This window comes from Anomaloglossus baeobatrachus, chromosome 1 (genome assembly GCF_048569485.1).
Source record: "Anomaloglossus baeobatrachus isolate aAnoBae1 chromosome 1, aAnoBae1.hap1, whole genome shotgun sequence".
NCBI lineage: Eukaryota > Metazoa > Chordata > Amphibia > Anura > Aromobatidae > Anomaloglossus > Anomaloglossus baeobatrachus.
The window spans coordinates 345,131,355-345,154,433 of NC_134353.1; the positions used below are offsets into that span (position 1 = coordinate 345,131,355).

Below are 23,079 nucleotides of genomic sequence, written 5' to 3' on the forward strand. Positions count from 1 at the left end.
GCGACCCCTTACGCTGGCCAGCGACAAGGACAAAGAGTGCATCAGAACGGCGCAGGGGCGCCGTGCGTGAAATGTTGAGCCTGAGTGCTCTCACGAGATCAAACAAGTGCAAATCCTTTTCACATTGGTGAACTGGATGAGGGCAAAAAGAAGGTAAGGAGATATCCTGATTAAGATGAAAAGGGGATACCACCTTAGGGAGAAATTCCGGAACCGGACGCAGAACCACCTTGTCCTGGTGGAACACCAGGAAGGGGGCTTTGCATGACAGTGCAGCCAGCTCCGACACTCTCCGAAGTGATGTGACTGCCACTAGGAAGACCACCTTTTGCGAAAGGCGTGAAAGAGAAATCTCTCTCATTGGCTCGAAAGGTGGTTTCTGAAGAGCCGTTAGCACCCTGTTCAGATCCCAAGGTTCTAGCGGACGCTTGTAAGGAGGGACTATGTGACAAACTCCCTGCAGGAACGTGCGGACCTGCGGATGCCTTGCTAGACGCTTTTGAAAAAACACAGATAGCGCCGATACTTGTCCCTTAAGGGAGCCGAGAGACAAACCCTTTTCCAGTCCGGATTGAAGGAAGGAGAAAAGTGGGCAAGGCAAATGGCCAGGGAGAAAAACCTTGATCAGAGCACCAGGATAAGAAGATTCTCCACGTCCTGTGGTAGATCTTGGCGGACGTTGGTTTCCTGGCCTGTCTCATAGTGGCAATGACCTCTTGAGATAACCCTGAAGACGCTAGGATCCAGGACTCAATGGCCACACAGTCAGGTTGAGGGCCGCAGAATTCAGATGGAAAAATGGCCCTTGAGACAGTAAGTCTGGACGGTCTGGCAGTGCCCACGGTTGACCCACCGTGAGATGCCACAGATCTGGGTACCACTACCTCCTCGGCCAGCCTGGGGCGATGAGGATGGCGCGGCTGCAGTCGGACCTGATCTTGCGTAATACTCTGGGCAGTAGGGCCAGAGGAGGAAATACATAAGGCAGTCGAAACTGCGACCAATCCTGAACTAAGGCGTCTGCTGCCAGAGCTTTGTGATCTTGAGACCGTGCCATGAATGCCGGGACCTTGTTGTTGTGCCGGGACGCCATTAGGTCGACGTCCGGCTTCCCCCAGCGGCAACAGATCTCTTGAAACACTTCTGGGTGAAGAGACCATTCCCCTGCATCCATGCCCTGGCGACTGAGAGTCTGCTTCCCAGTTTTCTACGCCCGGGATGTGAACTGCGGAGATGGTGGAGGCTGTGGCTTCCACCCACAGCAGAATACGCCGAACTTCCTGGAAGGCTTGCCGACTGCGTGTGCCGCCTTGGTGGTTGATGTATGCCACTGCCGTGGCGTTGTCCGACTGAATTCGGATCTGCCTGCCCTCCAGCCACGGCTGGAACGCCTTTAGGGCTAGATACACTGCCCTTATCTCCAGAACATTGATCTGCAGGGAGGACTCTGGCTGAGTCCAGGTACCCTGAGCCCTGTGGTGGAGGAAGACCGCTCCCCACCCTGACAGACTCGCATCCGTCGTGACCACCGCCCAGGATGGGGGCAGAAATGATTTCCCCTTCGACAAAGACGTGGGAAGAAGCCACCACTGAAGAGAGGCCTTGGCTGTCCGAGACAGGGAGACGTTCCTGTCGAGAGACATCGACTTCCTGTCCCATTTCCGGAGAATGTCCCATTGAAGAGGACGCAGATGAAACTGCGCAAATGGGACTGCCTCCATTGCCGCCACCATCTTCCCTAGGAAGTGCATGAGGCGTCTCAAGGGGTGTGACTGGGCTCGAAGGAGAGATTGCACCCCTGTCCGTAGTGAACGTTGTTTGTCCAGCGGAAGTTTCACTATCGCTGAGAGAGTGTGAAACTCCATCCCGAGATATGTCAGCGATTGGGTCGGAGTCAATTTTGACTTTGGGAAATTGATGATCCACCCGAATCTCTGGAGAATCTCCAGAGCAATGTTCAGGCTGTGTTGGCATGCCATCTGAGAGGGGGCCTTGACCAGGAGATCGTCTAAGTAAGGGATCACCGAGTGTCCCTGCGAGTGCAGGACCGCTACCACTGTTGCCATGACCTTGGTGAAGACCCGAGGGGCCGTCGCCAGGCCAAACGGCAGCGCCATGAACTGAAAGTGTTCGTCCCCGATGGCGAAACGCAGGAAGCGCTGATGCTCTGGTGCAATCGGCACGTGGAGATAAGCATCTCTGATGTCGATTGATGCTAGGAAGTCTCCTTGGGACATCGAGGCGATGACGGAGCGGAGGGATTCCATCCGGAACCGCCTGGCGTTCACATGTTTGTTGAGCAGCTTGAGGTCCAGGACGGGACGGAAAGATCCGTCCTTTTTTGGCACTACAAACAAGTTGGAGTAGAAACCTTGACCCCATTGCTGAAGGGGAACCGGGATCACCACTCCTTCTGTTTTCAGAGTGCTCACCGCCTGAAGAAGAGAATCGGCTCGCTCGGGGGGCGGAGATGTTCTGAAGAAACGAGTCGGAGGACGAGAGCGGAATTCTATCCTGTAACCGTGAGACAGAATGTCTCTCACCCATCGGTCTTGGACATGTGGCAACCAGGCGTCGCAAAAGCGGGAGAGCCTGCCACCGACCGAGGATGCGGTTTGGGGAGGCCGAAAGTCATGAGGAGGCCGCTTTGGGAGCGGTTCCTCCGGCGGTCTTTTTAGGACGTGACTTAGACCGCCATGAGTCAGAGTTCCTCTGACCCTTCTGTGGCCTGTTGGACGAGGAGAATTGAGACTTGGCTGAGGTCCGAAAGGACCGAAATCTCGATTGTACCTTCCTTTGTGGAGGTCTGTTGGGTTTGGACTGGGGCAAGGACGATTCCTTTCCCTTGGATTGTTTAATGATTTCATCCAATTGCTCGCCAAACAGGCGGTCGCCAGAAAATGCAAACCGGTTAAGAACTTCTTGGAAGCAGAGTCTGCCTTCCATTCACGTAGCCACATAGCCCTGCGGACTGCCACCGAATTGGCGGATGCTACCGCCGTACGGCTCGCAGAGTCCAGGACAGCATTCATGGCGTAGGACGCAAATGCCGACGCCTGAGAGGTTAAGGACACAACCTGTGGAGTAGAGGCACGTGTAACTGCATTAATCTCAGACTGACAAGCTGAGATAGCTTGGAGTGCCCATACGGCTGCAAATGCCGGAGCAAAAGACGCGCCTATAGCCTCATAGATGGATTTCATCAGGAGCTCTATCTGCCTGTCAGTGGCATCCTTGAGTGATGCACCATCTGCCACTGGAACTATGGACCTAGCCGCCAGTCTGGAGACTGGAGGATCCACCTTGGGACACTGAGCCCAACCCTTGACTACGTCAGGGGGAAAGGGATAACGTGTGTCATTAAGGCGCTTAGTAAAGCGCTTAACTGGAAAAGCTCGGTGTTTCTGGACTGTATCTCTGAAGTCGGAGTGATCAAGAAATGCACTCCGTGCTCGTTTAGGAAACCTAAAATGGAATTTCTCCTGCTGAGAAGCTGACTCCTCAATCTGAGGAGTTGGAGGAGAAAGATCTAACACCTGATTGATGGACGCTATAAGGTCATTTACTATGGCGTCCCCTTCAGGTGTATCAAGGTTGAGAGCGGCGTCAGAATCAGAGCCCTGATCTGCCACCTCCGCTTCATCTTCCAGAGATTCCTCATGCTGAGACCCTGAACACTGTGATGAAGTCGAGGGAAGCTCCCGGCGAACCCGCTTAGCTGGCCTGGGACTGCGGTCCGTGTCATAGTCCTCACCGTGGGAGCTATGAGTCGCCCCAGGAGCACTTTGCTGCTCCAACCTAGGGGGGCCTGGGGACAATGATTCAACAGTGCCCGGGATCTGTGTTACTAGTCTGGACTGCAAAGCCTCTAGAATCTTAGCAGACCATCTATCCATAGACTCAGAAAGTTTGTCAGCAAATACTGCAAACTCTGTCCCTGTCACCTGGACGGTGGCAGCCGATTGTTCCACCTGGGCCGAGGGTCCCACTAGTGGCAAAGGCTCCGGCTGAGTGAGTGTCACAGGGGCCGAGCATTGCGCACAATGAGGATAGGTGGAACCTGCAGGTAGCATAGCCGCACATGAGGTACAGGTTGCAAAGTAAACCTGTGCCCTGGCACCCTTGCTTTTTTCGGACGACATGCTGTTGTCTCCTTTTAGAGCAATCAGAGAGGGTATATAGCCACGGCAACCGTGCGGCCGTACAGAGTAAATGTATACAAAATATGGATATAAATATACACTTCTGCACCCAGGGGAGCAAGCACCTCGTAACAGGTGCTGCTTACCGACCGCCCTCAGCGTTTGTGTGACCACCAGATTCCCTGCCTGGGCTCCCAGCGCTGTTGGAGCTCGTCTCTGAAGATCCCCAGCGTCAGCCGTGCTGCTAGTAATGGCTGCTAGCGTTCTGTGAGGAAGACGGAGCCGTGGGCGTGCACTAAAAAGTGCGGGAATCTGGTGCCCCACTGTGCACAGTGAGGGGGGAGGAGGATACAAAGTATGCTCCTGCCCTCAGCGCTGACGTTCCATGCAGCGTCCCGCCCTTACTCCTGACTGGCAGGCCCGGGGGCGGGAATATGCGGCACTAGGCCGCAAAAGCCGGGGACTCGAGTTATAAGCGCGGCCGGCAAACAAGCGCGGCCAGCGCGGTAGTCCCGGCGCACCAACACACCCAGCAGCTGCTGCAGCGTGTATCAAACAGGCGCTCTATGCGCCGTCCCCAAGGGGACACAGAGTACCTCAGAGTAGCAGGGCCATGTCCCTGACGATACCCGGGCTCCTGTCCAGCAGATTCCCCCAGGGGCTGCGGAGGGAGCGCGGTCCCAGTGCCTGGAGACCGTTTAGGATCCCACTTCACCCAGAGCCCTGTAAGGGATGGGGAAGGAAAACGGCATGTGGCTCCTGCCTGTGTACCCGCAATGGGTACCTCAACCTTAACAGCACCGCCGACTCAGAGTGGGGTGAGAAGGGAGCATGCCGGGAGCCCTGTAATGGGCCCTCTTTTCTTCCATCCGATATAGTCAGCAGCTGCTGCCGACTAACTTGTGGAGCTTGCGTGCATGTGTGCCTCCTTCAACACAAAGCATAAAAACTGATGGGCCCGTGAGGCACGGGAGGGTGTATAGCAGAGGGGAGGGGTTACACTTTTTAAAGTGTAATACTTTGTGTGGCCTCCGGAGGCAGAAGCTATACACCCAATTGTCTGGGTCTCCCAATGGAGCGACAAAGAAATGTCATATATACGCGCTGCATAAATGAGTACACCCTAACAGATTGGTCAGAAATCTTTACTTTCAAAATCAACCTTTTCTATGGGATACTACACTACAATATACTCCTTCAAATATGGCCAATTGAGATTTGTTATCTTGCACACCCCAACAAAGTAATTTTCCTAACAAACTCGCTCAAGACCATGTTGCAAAAATGAGCACACCCCAATGAAAGTTATAGGAGGCTTAAGTTTAGACTACATCATTCTAATTAAGAATTTAATCACAGATAATTCTAATTCATAGGTGTGCAGTAGGCAGTTAATAATAGGGTGCTACTAAAATAAAACCCCTTCCCATTTCATGCTGTTGAAAATGGCACCACATGGGAGAGAAATGTCACAAGACCTGAGAAACAAAAACATTTTTTTACACAAGAAAGGTGAAGGCTACAAGAAGATCAGCAAGCTTTACTTAACCATAAGAATATTCGTAGTAATACAAACAATTAAGAAATCTACAACCATCTCAGAGACATCCAGTCTGACCATAGACGTTAACACCTAAACAGGCGAATCTTCTGAAAATAAATTGACATGCAAGTTCACTACAGTTAGATAAAAGGGCAGAAAGCCACACTAGGTTGAGTGTTTCCTATGACACAATATGGTGTACACTGTGGAGGAATTGCATGCATGAGTGTCATCTTGGAAGGAAGCCTCTCAAAGCCCATGCACAAAAAAGCCTAACTACAATTTAGCAGGACTCATACTGAAAAACAAAGACTACTGGGACTCTATACACTGTGATCAGACCAAATTGAATGTTTTGGAACTGATGTCTTCGAAACTGTATGGCATTGCAAAGGTGAAGAGTACAAAGAAAAATGTATATGGTGGTGGCAGTGTTCTTATTTGGGGCTGTATGAGGACTGCTGGTGTAGGGGAGCTACATTTCATTGATGGTATCATGAATTTACAGATGTACTGCTCTATAATGAAAGAGAAGATGCCACCATCACTCCATGTCCTTGGTAGACCTGCACGTTTCTAAAATGACAATTATCCAAAACACATCTAAGGTCACAATTGTATTTCTGAAGAACAGGGTGAAAGTATGTCTCCTGATCTGAACCCAATCGCACACCTATGGCTAATTCTGAAGACACAAGTTGAGCATCACTCTCCATGCACTATTAAAAAGATGTCATTCTTCAATAATGGAAAGAGTTAGATGTTGCAATGTGTGGCCAACTTCTTCATTCCATCCATAGAAGATTGGTGCGGTCATTAAAAATCATGGAGGTCATACAAAATACTAGATGTAGTCATTTTTGATTTGGGGTGTATTTATTTTTCATATTATGAGTTTACAAATAAAAAAAAATATATACTTTCGAACTTGGTATACATGACATGGCGTCTGCAATTTTTTTTTCTTTTTAAAAGGATATGCTGTAGAGGAATTTTGCAATCTGCACCTATAAGGTACATTCATACCACAAAATTATAGTGAGAAAGCTTTCCTGGGAATGTTTGCTTCACGATAATTGTGCAGTATTAACTGCCAATCACTCGAACAAAGTAATGGTCTTCTAGGTAAAATCTTTTGGGTGGCACAAAAAGGTCAATGTTCTTGGCAGGACATCTTCCTGGGCACACAGGACATGCAGTCCTGAGAATAGTAGCTTAATTGCACTGATCTATTACATATTGTCCAGTGCTCATGTGAAGCTGGGTTGGTCAGTGCAAACTGGCTATTAAAGGTTGTCAACTACTTTTACATTGATGACCTATCCTTAGAATAGGTCATTAATGTCTGATCGTCCGGGGTCCGACACCTCACACCCTTGCCGAACAGCCGCTATCGGTGCTGGCAGTAGGTGGCCAGTAATGCTCAGTTATGGAGCTGCCTGTCTTCCAATAGCGGCCGTGTCTGGGCAATGAACAGCTGCCCCTCATTGATTTCAATGGGAGGCAGATGTGCAGTACTTGGCACTTATCAGGTGATGGAGCACCGCCTTAACAGAGCATTTTTAAGTGCCTGCTGCCAAGGAAAACGGCTGATCGGCTGGGGTAGAGGGTGTCCGATCCCAGCCGACCAGACAATGATGAGCCATCCTAAGGATAGGCTTTCAATGTAAAAGTAGTGGATAACCCCTCTAAAGGGAACCAATCACCAGGATTTTCGTATATAAGCTAAAGCCAGGGCTGTACTGGCACTATCAGGCTGATTCTCTATATACCTGTAGTGGTCAGCTCGGATGAAATCCAAAAAAGTAATGTTTATAAAATTAGCTGCTTGTTGAGTGACAGCAGCAAAGGAACAGATAATATATTCATAGTTATCCCCTCCCCCTGTTAGAATTAGCATCAGTATTATACAAACGACTCACTTTGTCTCTTGCAGGACCTGTGTGAGGTCATACCCATGTGACCAGAAAGGGCCGGGCCTCAGCCAACAAAGCCGGATACCAGGTCACATGGATATGACCTCACACAGGTCCTGCAAGAGACAAAGTGATTTGTTTGTATAATACTTATGCTAATTCGTATAGGGGGAGGGGATAAGTATGAAAACCCCCCAGATATTATCTGATCCTCAGCTGCTGTCACTCAACAAGCAGCGAATTTTACAAAATTTACTTTTTTGGATAAACCAATACATCCGAGCTGACCACTACAGGTATGTAAAGAATCCGCCTGATAGTGCCAGTACAGCACTGGCTCTAGGTTATATATGAAAATCCTGGTGATTGATGGTCATATAAAGGGAAACAATCTGGTTTACTTTGAAGCCACTTATTACAATTTGTCAAATAAAGTCATTTTAAATGTTATCATACCTGAATGTGGTAAGGCCTGAAAAGAAACTGCCTGTTCAAGTTTGATTTTTCAATTAAATCTGGGTCTGTTACAGTAATCTAAAAGAAAAACAAAAAAAGTAGTATTCATTACAGGAAACATTCTGGTGATCTAGATTAGATTGTAAGGATAGTGTCGTTTCAACAAACTATTTGAATATAATGTATAATCAATAGTAAATATAAATATGAGAAACTTTGTTCTAATATGTCATAGGAGAAATCTGCTTCTTTCTCCATTTATGAGACACTTGTTATCCCCCCACACCACCACCCTAGCCCAGTGAATGCAAACGTTCAAATCAAAGACAAAGCAGATGTCTTGCTGAAACTTTACCAAATTTATTGAAAAGGGTGTATTCAAGACTTTTCGGCTGTGTGCTCACACTGCAGATTAGTTGCAGAAATGTTCTGCATGTAAACCGCAATGTATAGGCAGGTAGGTAGCAACTTAAAGGGAACCTGTCACCACTTTTTTGCCCTATAAGCTGCGGCCACCACAACCGGGCTCTTATATACAGCATTCTATCATGCTATATATAAGAACCCAGGCCGCTGTGTAGAACATAAAAAACACTTTATAATACTCACCTAAACCAGTCGCTGCGATGGATGTGGCTCAGATGGGCGTCTTCGTCCTGCAGTGCCGGCGCCCAGTCTTTCGGCCATCTTTGTTGCCGCCTCTGTCGTCCTTCTGAAACCCCGATGCATGTCATACACACTCGCCGGCATTCAGGTCCTGAGCAGGGCAGATCAAAGTATTGTAGTACACCTGAGCGGTACGGCGAATGTGTATGACGTAGGATAAGTCATGCACACAGGTTTCAGAAGGAGGAAGAAGATGGCCGAAAGAGGAGGCCCCGGCACCAGAGGACGAAGACGCCAATCTGAGCCACATCCATCGCAGCGACCGGTTTAGATGAGTATTATAAAGTGTTTTTTATGTTCTACACAGCGGCCTGGGTTCTTATACACAGTATGTTAGAATGCTATATATAAGAGCCCGATGGTGGTGGCCGCAGCTTATAGGGCAAAAAACTGGTGACAGGTTCCCTTTAACCATATAAGGTAATCAACAAGAACTGAGTGTTCCAGCTGGATGCTGCCTTCCTGTTACTTATACATCAGAAGGAAGGGAGAGGGAAGCCAGCAGGAAAGAAGGGAATTTTGTTTACTTACCGTAAATTCCTTTTCTTCTAGCTCCTATTGGGAGACCCAGACAATTGGGTGTATAGCTTCTGCCTCCGGAGGCCACACAAAGTATTACACTTTAAAAAGTGTAACCCCTCCCCTCTGCCTATACACCCTCCCGTGCATCACGGGCTCCTCAGTTTTGGTGCCAAAGCAGGAAGGAGGAAACTTATAAATTGGTCTAAGGTAAATTCAATCCGAAGGATGTTCGGAGAACTGAAAACCATGAACCAAAAGAACCATTCAACATGAACAACATGTGTACACAAAAGAACAAACAGCCCGAAGGGAACAGGGGCGGGTGCTGGGTCTCCCAATAGGAGCTAGAAAAAAAGGAATTTACGGTAAGTAAACAAAATTCCCTTCTTCTTTGTCGCTCCATTGGGAGACCCAGACAATTGGGACGTCCAAAAGCAGTCCCTGGGTGGGTAAAAGAATACCTCGATAAAAAGAGCCGAAAACGACCCCCTCTTACAGGTGGGTAACCGCCGCCTGAAGGACTCGCCTACCTAGACTGGCGTCTGCCGAAGCATAGGTATGCACCTGATAGTGTTTCATGAAAGTGTGCAGACTAGACCACGTAGTTGCCTGACACACCTGCTGAGCCGTAGCCCGGTGCCGCAATGCCCAGGACGCACCCACGGCTCTGGTAGAATGGGCTTTCAGCCCCAAAGGAAGCGGAAGCCCAGAAGAACGGTAGGCTTCAAGAATCGGTTCCTTGATCCACCGAGCCAAGGTTGACTTGGAAACCTGCGAACCCTTACGCTGGCCAGCGACAAGGACAAAGAGCGCATCTGAACGACGCAGGGGCGCCGTGCGAGACACGTAGTGTCGGAGTGCTCTCACTAGATCTAAGGAGTGCAAATCCTTTTCACATTGGTGAATTGGATTAGGGCAAAATGAAGGTAAGGAGATATCCTGATTGAGATGAAAAGGAGATACCACCTTAGGGAGAAATTCCGGAACAGGACGCAGAACCACCTTATCCTGGTGAAAAACCAGGAAGGGGGCTTTGCATGACAGCGCTGCCAGCTCCGACACTCTACGGAGCGATGTAACTGCCACTAGAAATGCCACCTTCTGCGAAAGACGTGATAAAGAGACATCCCGCAGCGGCTCAAAAGGTGGTTTCTGAAGATCCATTAGCACCCTGTTAAGGTCCCAGGGTTCCAGCGGACGCTTGTAAGGTGGGACTATGTGGCAAACTCCCTGCAGGAACGTGCGGACCTGCGGAAGCCTGGCTAGACGCTTTTGAAAAAATACGGATAGCGCCGATACTTGTCCCTTGAGAGAGCCGAGAGACAACCCCTTGTCCATTCCGGATTGAAGGAATGAAAGAAAAGTGGGTAAGGCAAAAGGCCAGGGAGTAAAACCCTTATCAGAGCACCAGGATAAGAAGATCCTCCAAGACCTGTGATAGATCTTGGCGGACGTTGGTTTTCTGGCCTGTCTCATGGTGGCAATGACATCTTGAGATAACCCTGAGGACGCTAGGAGCCAGGACTCAATGGCCACACAGTCAGGTTGAGGGCCACAGAATTCAGATGGAAAAACGGCCCTTGTGACAGCAAGTCTGGGCGGTCTGGGAGCGCCCACGGTTGACCCACCGTGAGATGCCACAGATCCGGGTACCATGACCGCCTCGGCCAATCTGGGGCGACGAGAATGGCGCGACGACAGTCGGACCTGATTTTGCGCAGCACTCTGGGCAGCATCGCCAGAGGAGGAAATACATAAGGCAGTCGAAACTGCGACCAATCCTGAACTAATGCGTCCGCCGCCAGAGCTCTGTGATCTTGAGACCGGGCCATGAATGCCGGGACTTTGTTGTTGTGCCGTGACGCCATGAGATCGACGTCCGGTGTTCCCCAGTGGCGACAGATCTCTCGAAACACGTCTGGGTGAAGAGACCATTCCCCCGCGTCCATGCCCTGACGACTGAGAAAATCTGCTTCCCAGTTTTCTACGCCCGGGATGTGAACTGCGGAGATGGTGGAAGCTGTGGCTTCCACCCACTGCAGAATCCGTCGGACTTCCTGGAAGGCTTGACGACTGCGAGTGCCGCCTTGGTGGTTGATGTATGCGACGGCAGTGGAGTTGTCCGACTGGATCCGGATCTGCCTGCCCTCCAGCCACCGATGAAAAGCCAATAGGGCTAGATACACTGCCCTTATCTCCAGAATATTGATCTGAAGGGATGACTATCGGAGTCCAGGTTCCCTGAGCCCTGTGGTGGAGAAAAACCGCCCCCCACCCTGACAGGCTCGCGTCCGTGGTGACCACAGCCCAGGTTGGGGGTAGGAAGGATTTTCCCTGCGACAGAGAGTTGGGAAGGAGCCACCACTGAAGTGACGTCTTGGTTGCAAGGTAAAGAGACGTTCCTGTCGAGGGAAGTCGACCTCCTGTCCCATTTGCGGAGAATGTCCCACTGGAGTGGCCGCAGATGGAATTGCGCGAAGGGCACTGCCTCCATCGCTGCCACCATCTTCCCCAGGAAGTGCATTAGGCGCCTCAAGGGGTGTGACTGACCCCGAAGAAGAGATTGCACCCCTGCCTGCAGCGAAAGCTGTTTGTCCAGCGGTAGCATGACTACCGCTGACTGAGTATGAAACTCCATCCCAAGGTACGTCAGTGATTGGGTCGGTGTCAACTTGGATTTTGGGAAGTTGATGATCCACCCGAACTGCTGGAGAGTCGCCAGAGCGACGGAAAGACTGTTTTGACACGCCATCTGAGAGGGTGCCCTGACCAGAAGATCGTCTAAGTAGGGAATCACCGAGTGGCCCTGAGAGTGTAGGACCGCCACAACAGATGCCATGACCTTGGTGAACACCCGTGGGGCTGTCGCCAGGCCGAAAGGCAATGCCACGAACTGAAGGTGTTCGTCCCCGATGGCGAAACGCAAAAAGCGTTGATGTTCGGATGCGATCGGCACATGGAGATAAGCATCCTTGATGTCGATCGATGCTAGGAAGTCTCCTTGTGACATCGAAGCGATGACCGAGCGGAGAGATTCCATCCGAAACCGTCTGGTGCTCACATGTCTGTTGAGTAGTTTGAGGTCCAGAACGGGACGGAACGAGCCGTCCTTCTTTGGCACCACAAACAAGTTGGAGTAAAAGCCGCGACCATGTTCCTGGGGGGGGAACAGGGATCACAACTCCTTCTGTCTTCAGAGCGTTCACCGCCTGAAAAAGTGCATCGGCTCGCTCGGGGGGCGGAGAGGTTCTGAAGAAACGAGTCGGGGGACGAGAGCTGAACTCTATCCGTCGCAAAAGCGGGAGAGCCTGCCACCGACCGAGGATGCGGTTCGGGGATGCCGAGAGTCATGAAGAGGCCGCCTTGGAGGCATTGCCTCCGGCGGGTTTTTGGGGGCGTGACTTCGCCCGCCACACATAGGAGTTCCTCTGGCCTTTCTCCGGCCTGCTGGACGAAGAGGATTGAGGCTTGGCGGAGGGACGAAAGGACCGAAATCTCGATTGTATTTTCCGTTGCTGAGGTCTCTTCGGTTTGGACTGGGTAAGGAGGAGTCCTTTTCCTTGGATTCCTTAATAATCTCATCCAATCGTTCGCCAAACAAGCGGTCGCCAGAAAACGGCAAACCGGTTAAGAACCTCTTGGAAGCCGAGTCTGCCTTCCATTCGCGCAGCCACATGGCCCTGCGGACTGCCACAGAGTTAGCGGATGCCACCGCTGTACGGCTAGCAGAGTCTAGAACTGCGTTCATGGCGTAGGAAGAAAAAGCTGACGCCTGAGAAGTCAAAGACGCAACCTGCGGAGCAGAATTACGTGTGACCGCATTAATCTCAGCCAGACAAGCTGAGATAGCTTGGAGTGGCCACACGGCTGCAAAAGCCGGGGCAAAAGACGCGCCCGTGGCTTCATAGATGGATTTCACCAGGAGCTCTATCTGCCTGTCAGTGGCATCCTTTAGCGATGAGCCATCTGCAACCGATACCACAGATCTAGCCGCCAATCTAGAGACTGGGGGATCCACCTTGGGACATTGAGCCCAACCCTTAACTACGTCAGAGGGGAAGGGGTAACGTGTGTCAGTAAGGCGCTTAGTAAAGCGCTTGTCCGGAACCGCTCTGGGCTTCTGGACGGCATCTCTGAAGTTAGAGTGATCGAAAAACGCACTCCGTGGACGTTTGGGGAACCGAAACTGGTGTTTCTCCTGCTGAGAAGTCGACTCCTCTACAGGTGGCAGCGGGGGAGATATATCTAACACCTGGTTGATGGACGAGATAAGGTCATTTACTATGGCGTCCCCTTCAGGTGTATCAAGATTGAGAGCAACGTCAGGGTCAGAGCCCTGAGCTGCGGCGTCCGCCTCGTCCTCCAGAGAGTCCGCAAGCTGGGAACCCGAGCAGCGTGAAGAAGTCGGGGAAGATTCCCAGCGGGCCCGCTTAGCCGGTCTGGGACTGTGGTCCGGGCAGGAGTCCTCCACGTGAGACCTAGGGCCCCCCCTGGGAACGCGCTGCGGCGCGGACCGAGAAGGGCCTGGCGGCGACGATCCAACAGGGCCCGGGGCCTGTGTAAGGACCGGTCTGGACTGCAAAGCTTCAAGCAGCTTGGCAGACCATTTGTCCATAGACTGAGCCATGGATTGTGAAAGTGACTCAGAGAGTTTCTCAGCAAAAACGGCAAACTCTGTCCCTGCCGCCTGGACAGGGAGAGCAGGGGGTCTGCCTGAGCCGAGGGGCCCACTAGTGACCGAGGCTCCGGCTGAGCAAGCAAAACAGGGGTTGAGCATTGCTCACAGTGAGGGTAGGTGGAACCCGCAGGTAACTTAGCCGCACAAGAGGTACAGGTCGCAAAATAACCCTGTGCCTTGGCACCCTTGCTCCTTGTGGACGACATGCTGTTGTCTCCTAGGAGAGTGATCACTGAGGGTATATGGGAAAGGGTATACAGCCCGACCGAACAGAAATATATAAATATATAGTATCTATTCCGGCACCCTAAGGGGACCAGCACCGGGTGACCGGTGTGGCTTACCGACCGCTAAAAAGCGGAGCGTGTGTCCTCCAGATTCCCTGCCTTAGGTCTCCCAGTGTTGCAGAGCTCTTTCCTGGAAATCCTCCACCGGCAGAATGCCAAAAAAAAATGGCTGCCGGAGCTCTCTGGGGAGGAGTGGGGCCGTGGGCGGCGCTAGAAAAGTGCGGGAATCTGGAGTCCCCACAGTGATCAGTGAGGGGGGAGGAAACATACAGGATGCTCCGGCCCTCACATCCGACGTCAGGTCGACAGTCCCGCCCTTACCCCTGATAGACAGGCCCGGGGGCGGGAGTTTTGCTACTAGGCCGCAATTGAAGCCGGGGACTAAATTTAAGACCGCGGCCGACAAGCAGGCGCGGAAGTCCGCCGGCCGTCACAAATAAGCAGCTGCTGCAGCGTCCGGGATGAAGGCGCTCCATGCACATCCCCCATGGGGACACAGAGTACCTTAGTGATGCAGGGCCCGGTCCCTGAGGATAAATAGACTCCTGTCCGACAGATTCCCACAGGGGCTGCGGAGGGCGCACGGTCCCAGTGAATGGATGACCGCTCAGGATCCCACTTCTCCCAGAGCCGTTAAGGGATGGTGAAGGAGACGGCATGAGGCTCCGGCCTTTGTACCCGCAATGGGTACCTCAACCTTAACAGCACCGCCGACGTAGTGGGGTGAGAAGGGAACATGCCGGGGGCCCCGTGGGGGCCCACTTTTCTTCCAACCGATTAACTAAAATGAGAATGCATGAGTGGATGTGTGCCTCCTTCCACACAAAGCATAAAACTAAGGAGCCCGTGATGCACGGGAGGGTGTATAGGCAGAGGGGAGGGGTTACACTTTTTAAAGTGTAATACTTTGTGTGGCCTCCGGAGGCAGAAGCTATACACCCAATTGTCTGGGTCTCCCAATGGAGCGACAAAGAAAACATGACGTAGCAATCTCGCGTCAGCGCCGGGAACATGAGCACCAGAACCACTGGAATAGCACCAGCACGAGAGGGGAGTATAAGCCTTTTTTTATGGGGTCAAACTTGGGGAATGAGAAGGGGACAACCCCTTTAATTCTTGATATGGCAAAAGCAAAACTTTTTTAGCTCAACATAAAATGACACTTTTCTTTAAGGTCTTTAAGCACATATGCCGCAACACTCTGACATGCTCCATAACCATATGGTTCCTTCAAAAGTGGTGGTATGCCTATAGTAAGCTGCCTTCTTAAACTATTGTGTATGGTCTGTACTTACCAAACCTCTTTGGGAGTCAGAGCCAGCCCCTAAAAGTGCAAAATTTTTCAGCATTTCACAGCCAATAGCACCGCATCCAACCTGGAGATAAAAGTCAGTCAATCAACCCATCATAAATATTTAAAAAAAAAAGACAAAGTAAATACACAAAGGTTACGATTCATCAAGACGGGTATTTTTCACACCAGTCTTGATGAGGGTGCGTATTGGAGTTCAGATGTGCCCGATTCATTAAGAGGTGCATGCCTCTTAATGAATAGGAAGCATTTGTCCAGTGGCGTGTGTGCTTTGCGACAAATATGTGGCTCGCCACAAATCTTACTCCAGTTGGTGACTGGAATAAGAATTGTTTTTTAAGAAACACCATAGGTCATCATGAATTTCCCGAGCAAGGGTTGCCATCCCCTTCTCGCCTTAGATCTGCCCACTCTGTCGTAGTTGGACGAAAGGGCATGACAATGCCCAAGTCAAAGTTTTAGGGCAGCCCCAAAACTTTGAATTTCCAAGCTTAAGCCAGATTTGTAGTGTAGAAGCTTTGATGAAGCAGACTCTAAATCAATTCCACAAATGTAAACTAAAAAATAAGAATAGAGAGGCCCCAGGACCTCATAGCTTAAAGGACTCAGTGTCTTAACACCTACAATATTTTCACATTTGCTTTCTTTCATTGACCAATACTAACCATAGAGTCCGTATATAGATGGCAGATAAATGTGTGTAGATGAGCGCCAATCAACAGCATAGCAAATGGCACACTCGCTGATCAGCTGTACTACTTCGCCGGGGTCGGCAGCAGGAAATGCTCAGTTCCGGAGCTGCCTTGTCAACTGATAGTTGCTGTGGCCGGGTACTGCATATCCACGTCCTATTGATTTCAATGCGAGGTGGATATGCATTACCTGGCCACTATCAGAAGACGGGGTAGCTCGGGAACGGAGCATCTCCAGCCGCCTGCACCGAGAACAGCTGATCAGCGGGGGTGCCGGGTGTCAGACTCAAGCCGATCAGACATTGATGACCTATCCGAATGAGATGTCATCGATACTAAAGTAGTGGCCAATATGTAAGTGTTTTCGATCACTTTCCCCATCTCATCTACCAACAACAGATACCTGTTTACACATGAGGATGTAATTCAGTCAAACTTTTTAGTCTACTTAAAAATAGTCAAACTATAAACAAGTGAATTGTCACTGCTCGTACAATCATTACCAACCAATGTTGGCAAACTTTTACACTCCTCAGTTATGTTCCAGGTTTTTATCTTTTTGGTAGGAAGAAGAGAACTGTGTTCAGATAATCAACAAGTACTGTAATTAAGAAGGTGCCAACATAATTTGTCCCATGTGGTGTGTATATATCAGCACACGAAACGAATGAGATAGGGAGGATACTTACTAAAAAAATATTTAAGCTATGAATCTTTCGGCAAAAAGTATCTCCTATGCAAGCTCGGAGAGTATCATATCGATCGCCTCTGAGGATGAAGTAAAAAGATGAACAAATTAACACAATGGTAGGCTGGACAATGGCAAAAAAAATGTGGCAAAGAAAGTTTTGCGGTTTTAGCATTTTTATCATTATTATTGGCAGCAGGATCTGTAATCATAATTCAGGTAATGTTTTAGTAACATTCAGTAACTAACTACGGTAGAAACAAGGAGCAATCAGTATTTTAAATGGAAAAGGAAACTTGATGGTTGACTAAAAACTACTCAAGAGTGAGCACTACCATGCTTGGGTGCTCGGTTCTTGTAATAAGTAGTGATGAGCGAGCACTACCATGCTTGGGTACTTGTAATGAATAGTGATGAGTGAGCACCGCCATGCTCGGGTGTGCTGTACTCGTAATGAGTAGTGATAAGCGAGCACTACAATGCTCGGGTGTACTTTACTTGTAAATGAGCAGTGATGAGCGAGCACTACAATGCTCGGGTGTGCTTTACTTGTAATGAGCAGTGATGAGCGAGCACTACCATGCTCGGGTGCGCTGTACTCGTAATGAATAGTGATGAGCGAGCACTACCATGCTCGGGTGCGCTGTACTCATAATGAATAGTGATGAGCGAGCACTACCATGCTTGGGTACTTGTAATGAATAGTGATGAGTGAGCACCGCCATGCTCGGGTGTGCTGTACTCGTAATGAGTAGTGATAAGCGAGCACTACAATGCTCGGGTGTACTTTACTTGTAAATGAGCAGTGATGAGCGAGCACTACAATGCTCGGGTGTGCTTTACTTGTAATGAGCAGTGATGAGCGAGCACTACCATGCTCGGGTGCGCTGTACTCGTAATGAATAGTGATGAGCGAGCACTACCATGCTCGGGTGCGCTGTACTCATAATGAATAGTGATGAGCGAGCACTACCATGCTCGGGTGCACTGTACTCGTAATGAATAGTGATGAGCGAGCACTACCATGCTCGGGTGCACTGTCCTTGTAACTAGTAGTTTGATGCTCAGATAGGCGCGACTCGTTTGCCGAGTATAATAGAAGTCAAATGGGGAACTCTAGCATTTTCTGGACGATTTTCCGGAGAAATGTTTGAGTTTGCAATTGACTTTCATTATACTGGGTAAGCGAGTCGCGGCAGTCAGAGCGGCAAAATGGTTATTACGAGTACAGAGCACCCGAGAATGCTAGTCCTCACTCATCACAGCTAAAAACCACAACCACGTTATGACGCTCTTTTTAAGATGTATATTTAGTCTTGAAATGTGCTTTTTCATTTTATAAAAAGACCAACTCTATCCCACCCACCTCCCGCCATTTGTCCCCCTCCCCAAGGAGTTAAGTGGAATTGGAAAAAATGACAATTCAATTTCTTTATAGTGCCTTGAAAATGTATTCCCACCCTGTGAACATTTCCACAATTTTTTTCTTGTTGCATTTGTCTGATTTGATGCCACAACTATAAAAATACTGCTATGGCATAGTCATTTCTTTGTCTTTAATGGCCGTTTTATATGATTCATTTTTACTGTAAAGATCAGACTTTCAATAACATAAGTATACTATCTATATATATAATTGCCTTATTCTGTCTGTCTGTCTGTCTGTCTATCTGTCTGTCTGTCTGTCTGTCTGTCATGCTCCGAAATTGTGTCCTTACGGTGACACAAAGCTGATTGGCCGCTGGGCTCGCCATGGCCCCGCCCCCCCACACGGATTGGCCTCTCGCCCCGGCTCTCTGCAGGCCCCGCCCCCTCACGCAATGCACGCTCGCTGTGGCCCAACTGACACGGGGCTCCGATTCCCAGGTGAGTACACACACATCAGATCACACTCACTCTCACACTCACTCTCACACATCACATCCACACATCACAACATGCTGGGATATCGCTTGCTTCTACACCGGCTCCGTCAGGATCCCGGCAGCGCCAGACATAACCTTGCGATGCTGGGATCTTAACGGAGGCCGTGAAAGCTGGTAACCATTATACACATCGGGTAACTAAGGTCCCTTAGTTACCCGATGTGTATCATAGTTACCAGTGTACACCGGCTCACACTCACATCACATCGCATCCACACATCAAGGTCCTGCAGCTGCGGAACATACATAACATAACAGCACACACACACACACAAATCAGATCACACTCACACACACACATCACATCGCATCCACATACTCACAACATCCTGGGATATCGCTTGCTTCTCGGCGGCGATATTGTGCTGTGAGCTTCCAGGACCTGACGGAGGATCACATGGCCAGAAGCATGTGATATCCCCGGATGTTGTGAGTATCAGCGCGTATGTGCAATATCGTCAGTGTCTGTGTGTGTGAGTGTATGCGATCGGGTGTGTGTGAGTGTATGCGATCGGGTGTGTGTGTGAGTGTATGCGATCGGGTGTGTGTGTGAGTGTATGCGATCGGGTGTGTGAGTGTATGCGATCGGGTGTGTGTGTGAGTGTATGCGATCGGGTGTGTGTGTGAGTGGATGCGATCGGTTGTGTGTGTGAGTGGATGCGATCGGTTGTGTGTGTGAGTGGATGCGATCGGTTGTGTGGGTGAGTGGATGCGATCGGTTGTGTGGGTGAGTGGATGCGATCGGGTGTGGGTGAGTGTCGGCAGAGGAGCACGGCGTGCTGGAGGAGGCTGGGAGCAGAGAGGCTGATCTTGGGGAAGGCTGGGAGGGGGGGGCTGATGCTGAGGGAGGCTGGAAGGAGAGAGGCTGAGCAAACGTGCTCCATCCGCCATACTGCGCACTCCCCATCGTGCTGCATCCCCCATGCTGCGCACTCCCAAACGTGGTCCATCCGCCATGCTGCGCACTCCCAAACGTGGTCCATCCGCCATGCTGCGCACTCCCAAACGTGGTCCATCCGCCATGCTGCGCACTCCCAAACGTGCTCCATCCGCCATGCTGCGCACTCCCAAACGTGCTCCATCCGCCATACTGCGCACTCCCCATCGTGCACCATCCGGCATGCTGCGCACTCCTAAGCGGATGGAGCATGATGGGGGGTGCGCAGCATGGCGGATGGAGCACGTTTGGGAGTGCGCAGCATGGCGGATGGAGCACGTTTGGGAGTGCGCAGCATGACGGATGGAGCACGTTTGGGAGTGCGCAGCATGACGGATGGAGCATGTTTGGGAGTGCGCAGCATGCCGGATGGTGCACGATGGGGAGTGCGCAGTATGGCGGATGGAGCACGTTTGGGAGTGCGCAGTATGGCGGTTGGAGCACGTTTCGGAGTGCGCAGCATGGCGGATGGAGCACGTTTGGGAGTGCGCAGCATGGCGGATGGACCACGTTTGGGAGCGCGCAGCATGGCGGATGGAGCACGTTTGGGAGTGCGCAGCATGGCGGATGGAGCACGTTTGGAAGTGCGCAGCATGGCGGATGGAGCACGTTTGGGAGTGCGCAGCATGGCGGATGGAGCACGTTTGGGAGTGCGCAGCATGCCGGATGGTGCACGATGGGGAGTGCGCAGTATGGCGGATGGAGCACGTTTGGGAGTGCGCAGCATGGCGGATGGAGCACGTTTGGGAGTGCGCAGCATGGCGGATGGACCACGTTTGGGAGTGCGCAGCATGGCGGATGGAGCACGTTTGGGAGTGCGCAGCATGGCGGATGGAGCACGTTTGGGAGTGCGCAGCATGGCGGGTGGAGCACGTTTGGGAGTGCGCAGCATGGCGGATGGAGCATGATAGGGGGTGCGCAGCATGGCGGATGGAGCACGTTTGGGAGTGCGCAGCATGGCGGATGGAGCACGTTTGGGAGTGTGCAGCATGGCGGATAGAGCACGATGGGGAGTGCACAGTATGGCGGATGGAGCACGTTTGGGAGTGCGCAGTATGGCGGATGGAGCACGTTTCGGAGTGCGCAGCATGGCGGATGGAGCACGTTTGGGAGTGCGCAGCATGGCGGATGGACCACGTTTGAGAGCGCGCAGCATGGCGGATGGAGCACGTTTGGGAGTGCGCAGCATGGCGGATGGAGCACGTTTGGAAGTGCGCAGCATGGCGGATGGAGCACGTTTGGGAGTGCGCAGCATGGCGGATGGAGCACGTTTGGGAGTGCGCAGCATGCCGGATGGTGCACGATGGGGAGTGCGCAGTATGGCGGATGGAGCACGTTTGGGAGTGCGCAGCATGGCGGATGGAGCACGTTTGGGAGTGCGCAGCATGGCGGATGGACCACGTTTGGGAGTGCGCAGCATGGCGGATGGAGCACGTTTGGGAGTGCGCAGCATGGCGGATGGAGCACGTTTGGGAGTGCGCAGCATGGCGGGTGGAGCACGTTTGGGAGTGCGCAGCATGGCGGATGGAGCATGATAGGGGGTGCGCAGCATGGCGGATGGAGCACGTTTGGGAGTGCGCAGCATGGCGGATGGAGCACGTTTGGGAGTGTGCAGCATGGCGGATAGAGCACGATGGGGAGTGCGCAGCATGGCGGATGGAGCACGTTTGGGAGTGCGCAGCATGGGGGATGCAGCACGATGGGGAGTGCGCAGTATGGCGGATGGAGCACGTTTGGGAGTGCGCAGCATGGCGGATGGACCACGTTTGGGAGTGCGCAGCATGGCGGATGGACCACGTTTGGGAGTGCGCAGCATGGCGGATGGAGCACGTTTGGGAGTGCGCAGCATGGGGGATGCAGCACGATGGGGGGTGCGCAGCATGGGGGATGGAGCACGATGGGAGGTGCACACCTCCCCCCAACACACACACACACACGCGCACTGCACAACACACACACACTAGGAATCACAAACAACGCCCTACACAGACACCCACACACACAGACAACGCTGCACACACAAATATACGCACATACTGCACAACACACACATTGCTCAAAACATACCTCCCCCCAAAACACACCACACCCACACAAACCGCACAACACACACACACACACACAACACTACAGACACACAGCGCTCCACAAACAACGCAACACACGCAACACACATACAACACCGCTCTCACCCCCCGAGACACTCAGAACATGTACAGCGCCCTACACAAACACTTGGTAACTACACACAACAACATCTATATATATAACAAAAATCATACATGAACTACACAATACGTAAATTCTAGAATACCCGATGCGTAGAATCGGGCCACCTTCTAGTATAATATATATGAGCAATTAAATAGGGTAACAGATGGATATTCAGTGTAATATAAAAGGCCACTCAATATAACAATGAAAAAATATGGAGAGCTGAGTTTCATATGGCCAAACATAATTAGAAAAGATAGCTAGTACACCCAAGTAAATAAGTAAATATTTATTACAAAAAGATCATATACAAATAGGGGTACTGTTATAAAAACTGGATTCATAAAAGTATATAGCAGTGAAAGGTTACCGAACTGACAGATCACCCTTCCAGGGGCCTAAACAGCATTTATCAATATTCTATATAGGCAGACATGATGCATAGTCTACAGGATAAAGTCTCATGGTGAAGCCCACCAAACATATCACACAAAAGAGCAAAACATCGCCCCCCGAGGAAGCACTACAAGCGAAACGCGTCGGGGCTTTCCTCCCTCTTCTTTACCGGACCTTAGACACGGCTACTATATAGGCATTTACTATGGGTAAGCGGTTGCTTTAATTCATGCACAGCCTATGGGCTCTTTTGTGTGATATGTTTGGTGGGCTTCACCATGAGACTTTATCCTGTATGCACTATGCATTATGTCTGCCTATATAGAATATTGATAAATGCTGTTTAGGCCCCTGGAAGGGTGATCTCTGTCAGTTCGGTAACCTTTCACTGCTATATACTTTTATGAATCCAGTTTTTATAACAGTACCCCTATTTGTATATGATCTTTTTGTAATAAATATTTACTTATTTACTTGGGTGTACTAGCTATCTTTTCTAATTATGTTTGGCCATATGAAACTCAGCTCTCCATATTTTTTTACATAATATATATGGTCTATAATTGCGTGCGTGCGTATATATATACACACACGATAGCATAGTAGCATGCCTTTTCTCCTCCCGCCTCTCTGAAATAGTTAGACTATTTTGAAGGCTACATTAATGTTCTGCATCATCTACCGCTCCATAAGTAGGAAACACAT

The 23,079-nt window shown here is 50.7% G+C and overlaps 1 protein-coding gene across 1 annotated transcript in view; it reads right to left on the minus strand.

The window, feature by feature from the left end:
• The window catches only part of UBA6 (ubiquitin like modifier activating enzyme 6), a 253,385-nt gene that overhangs the window by 115,821 nt on the left and 114,485 nt on the right, over nucleotides 1-23,079 (minus strand). The window contains exons 15-17 of the mRNA XM_075341882.1: nucleotides 16,904-16,982; nucleotides 15,506-15,586; nucleotides 8,058-8,135 (exon numbers count right to left, since the gene is read on the minus strand). Of these exons, the coding sequence (XP_075197997.1) occupies nucleotides 8,058-8,135; nucleotides 15,506-15,586; nucleotides 16,904-16,982 (238 nt within the window). The remainder of the gene's footprint in view (nucleotides 1-8,057; nucleotides 8,136-15,505; nucleotides 15,587-16,903; nucleotides 16,983-23,079) is intronic.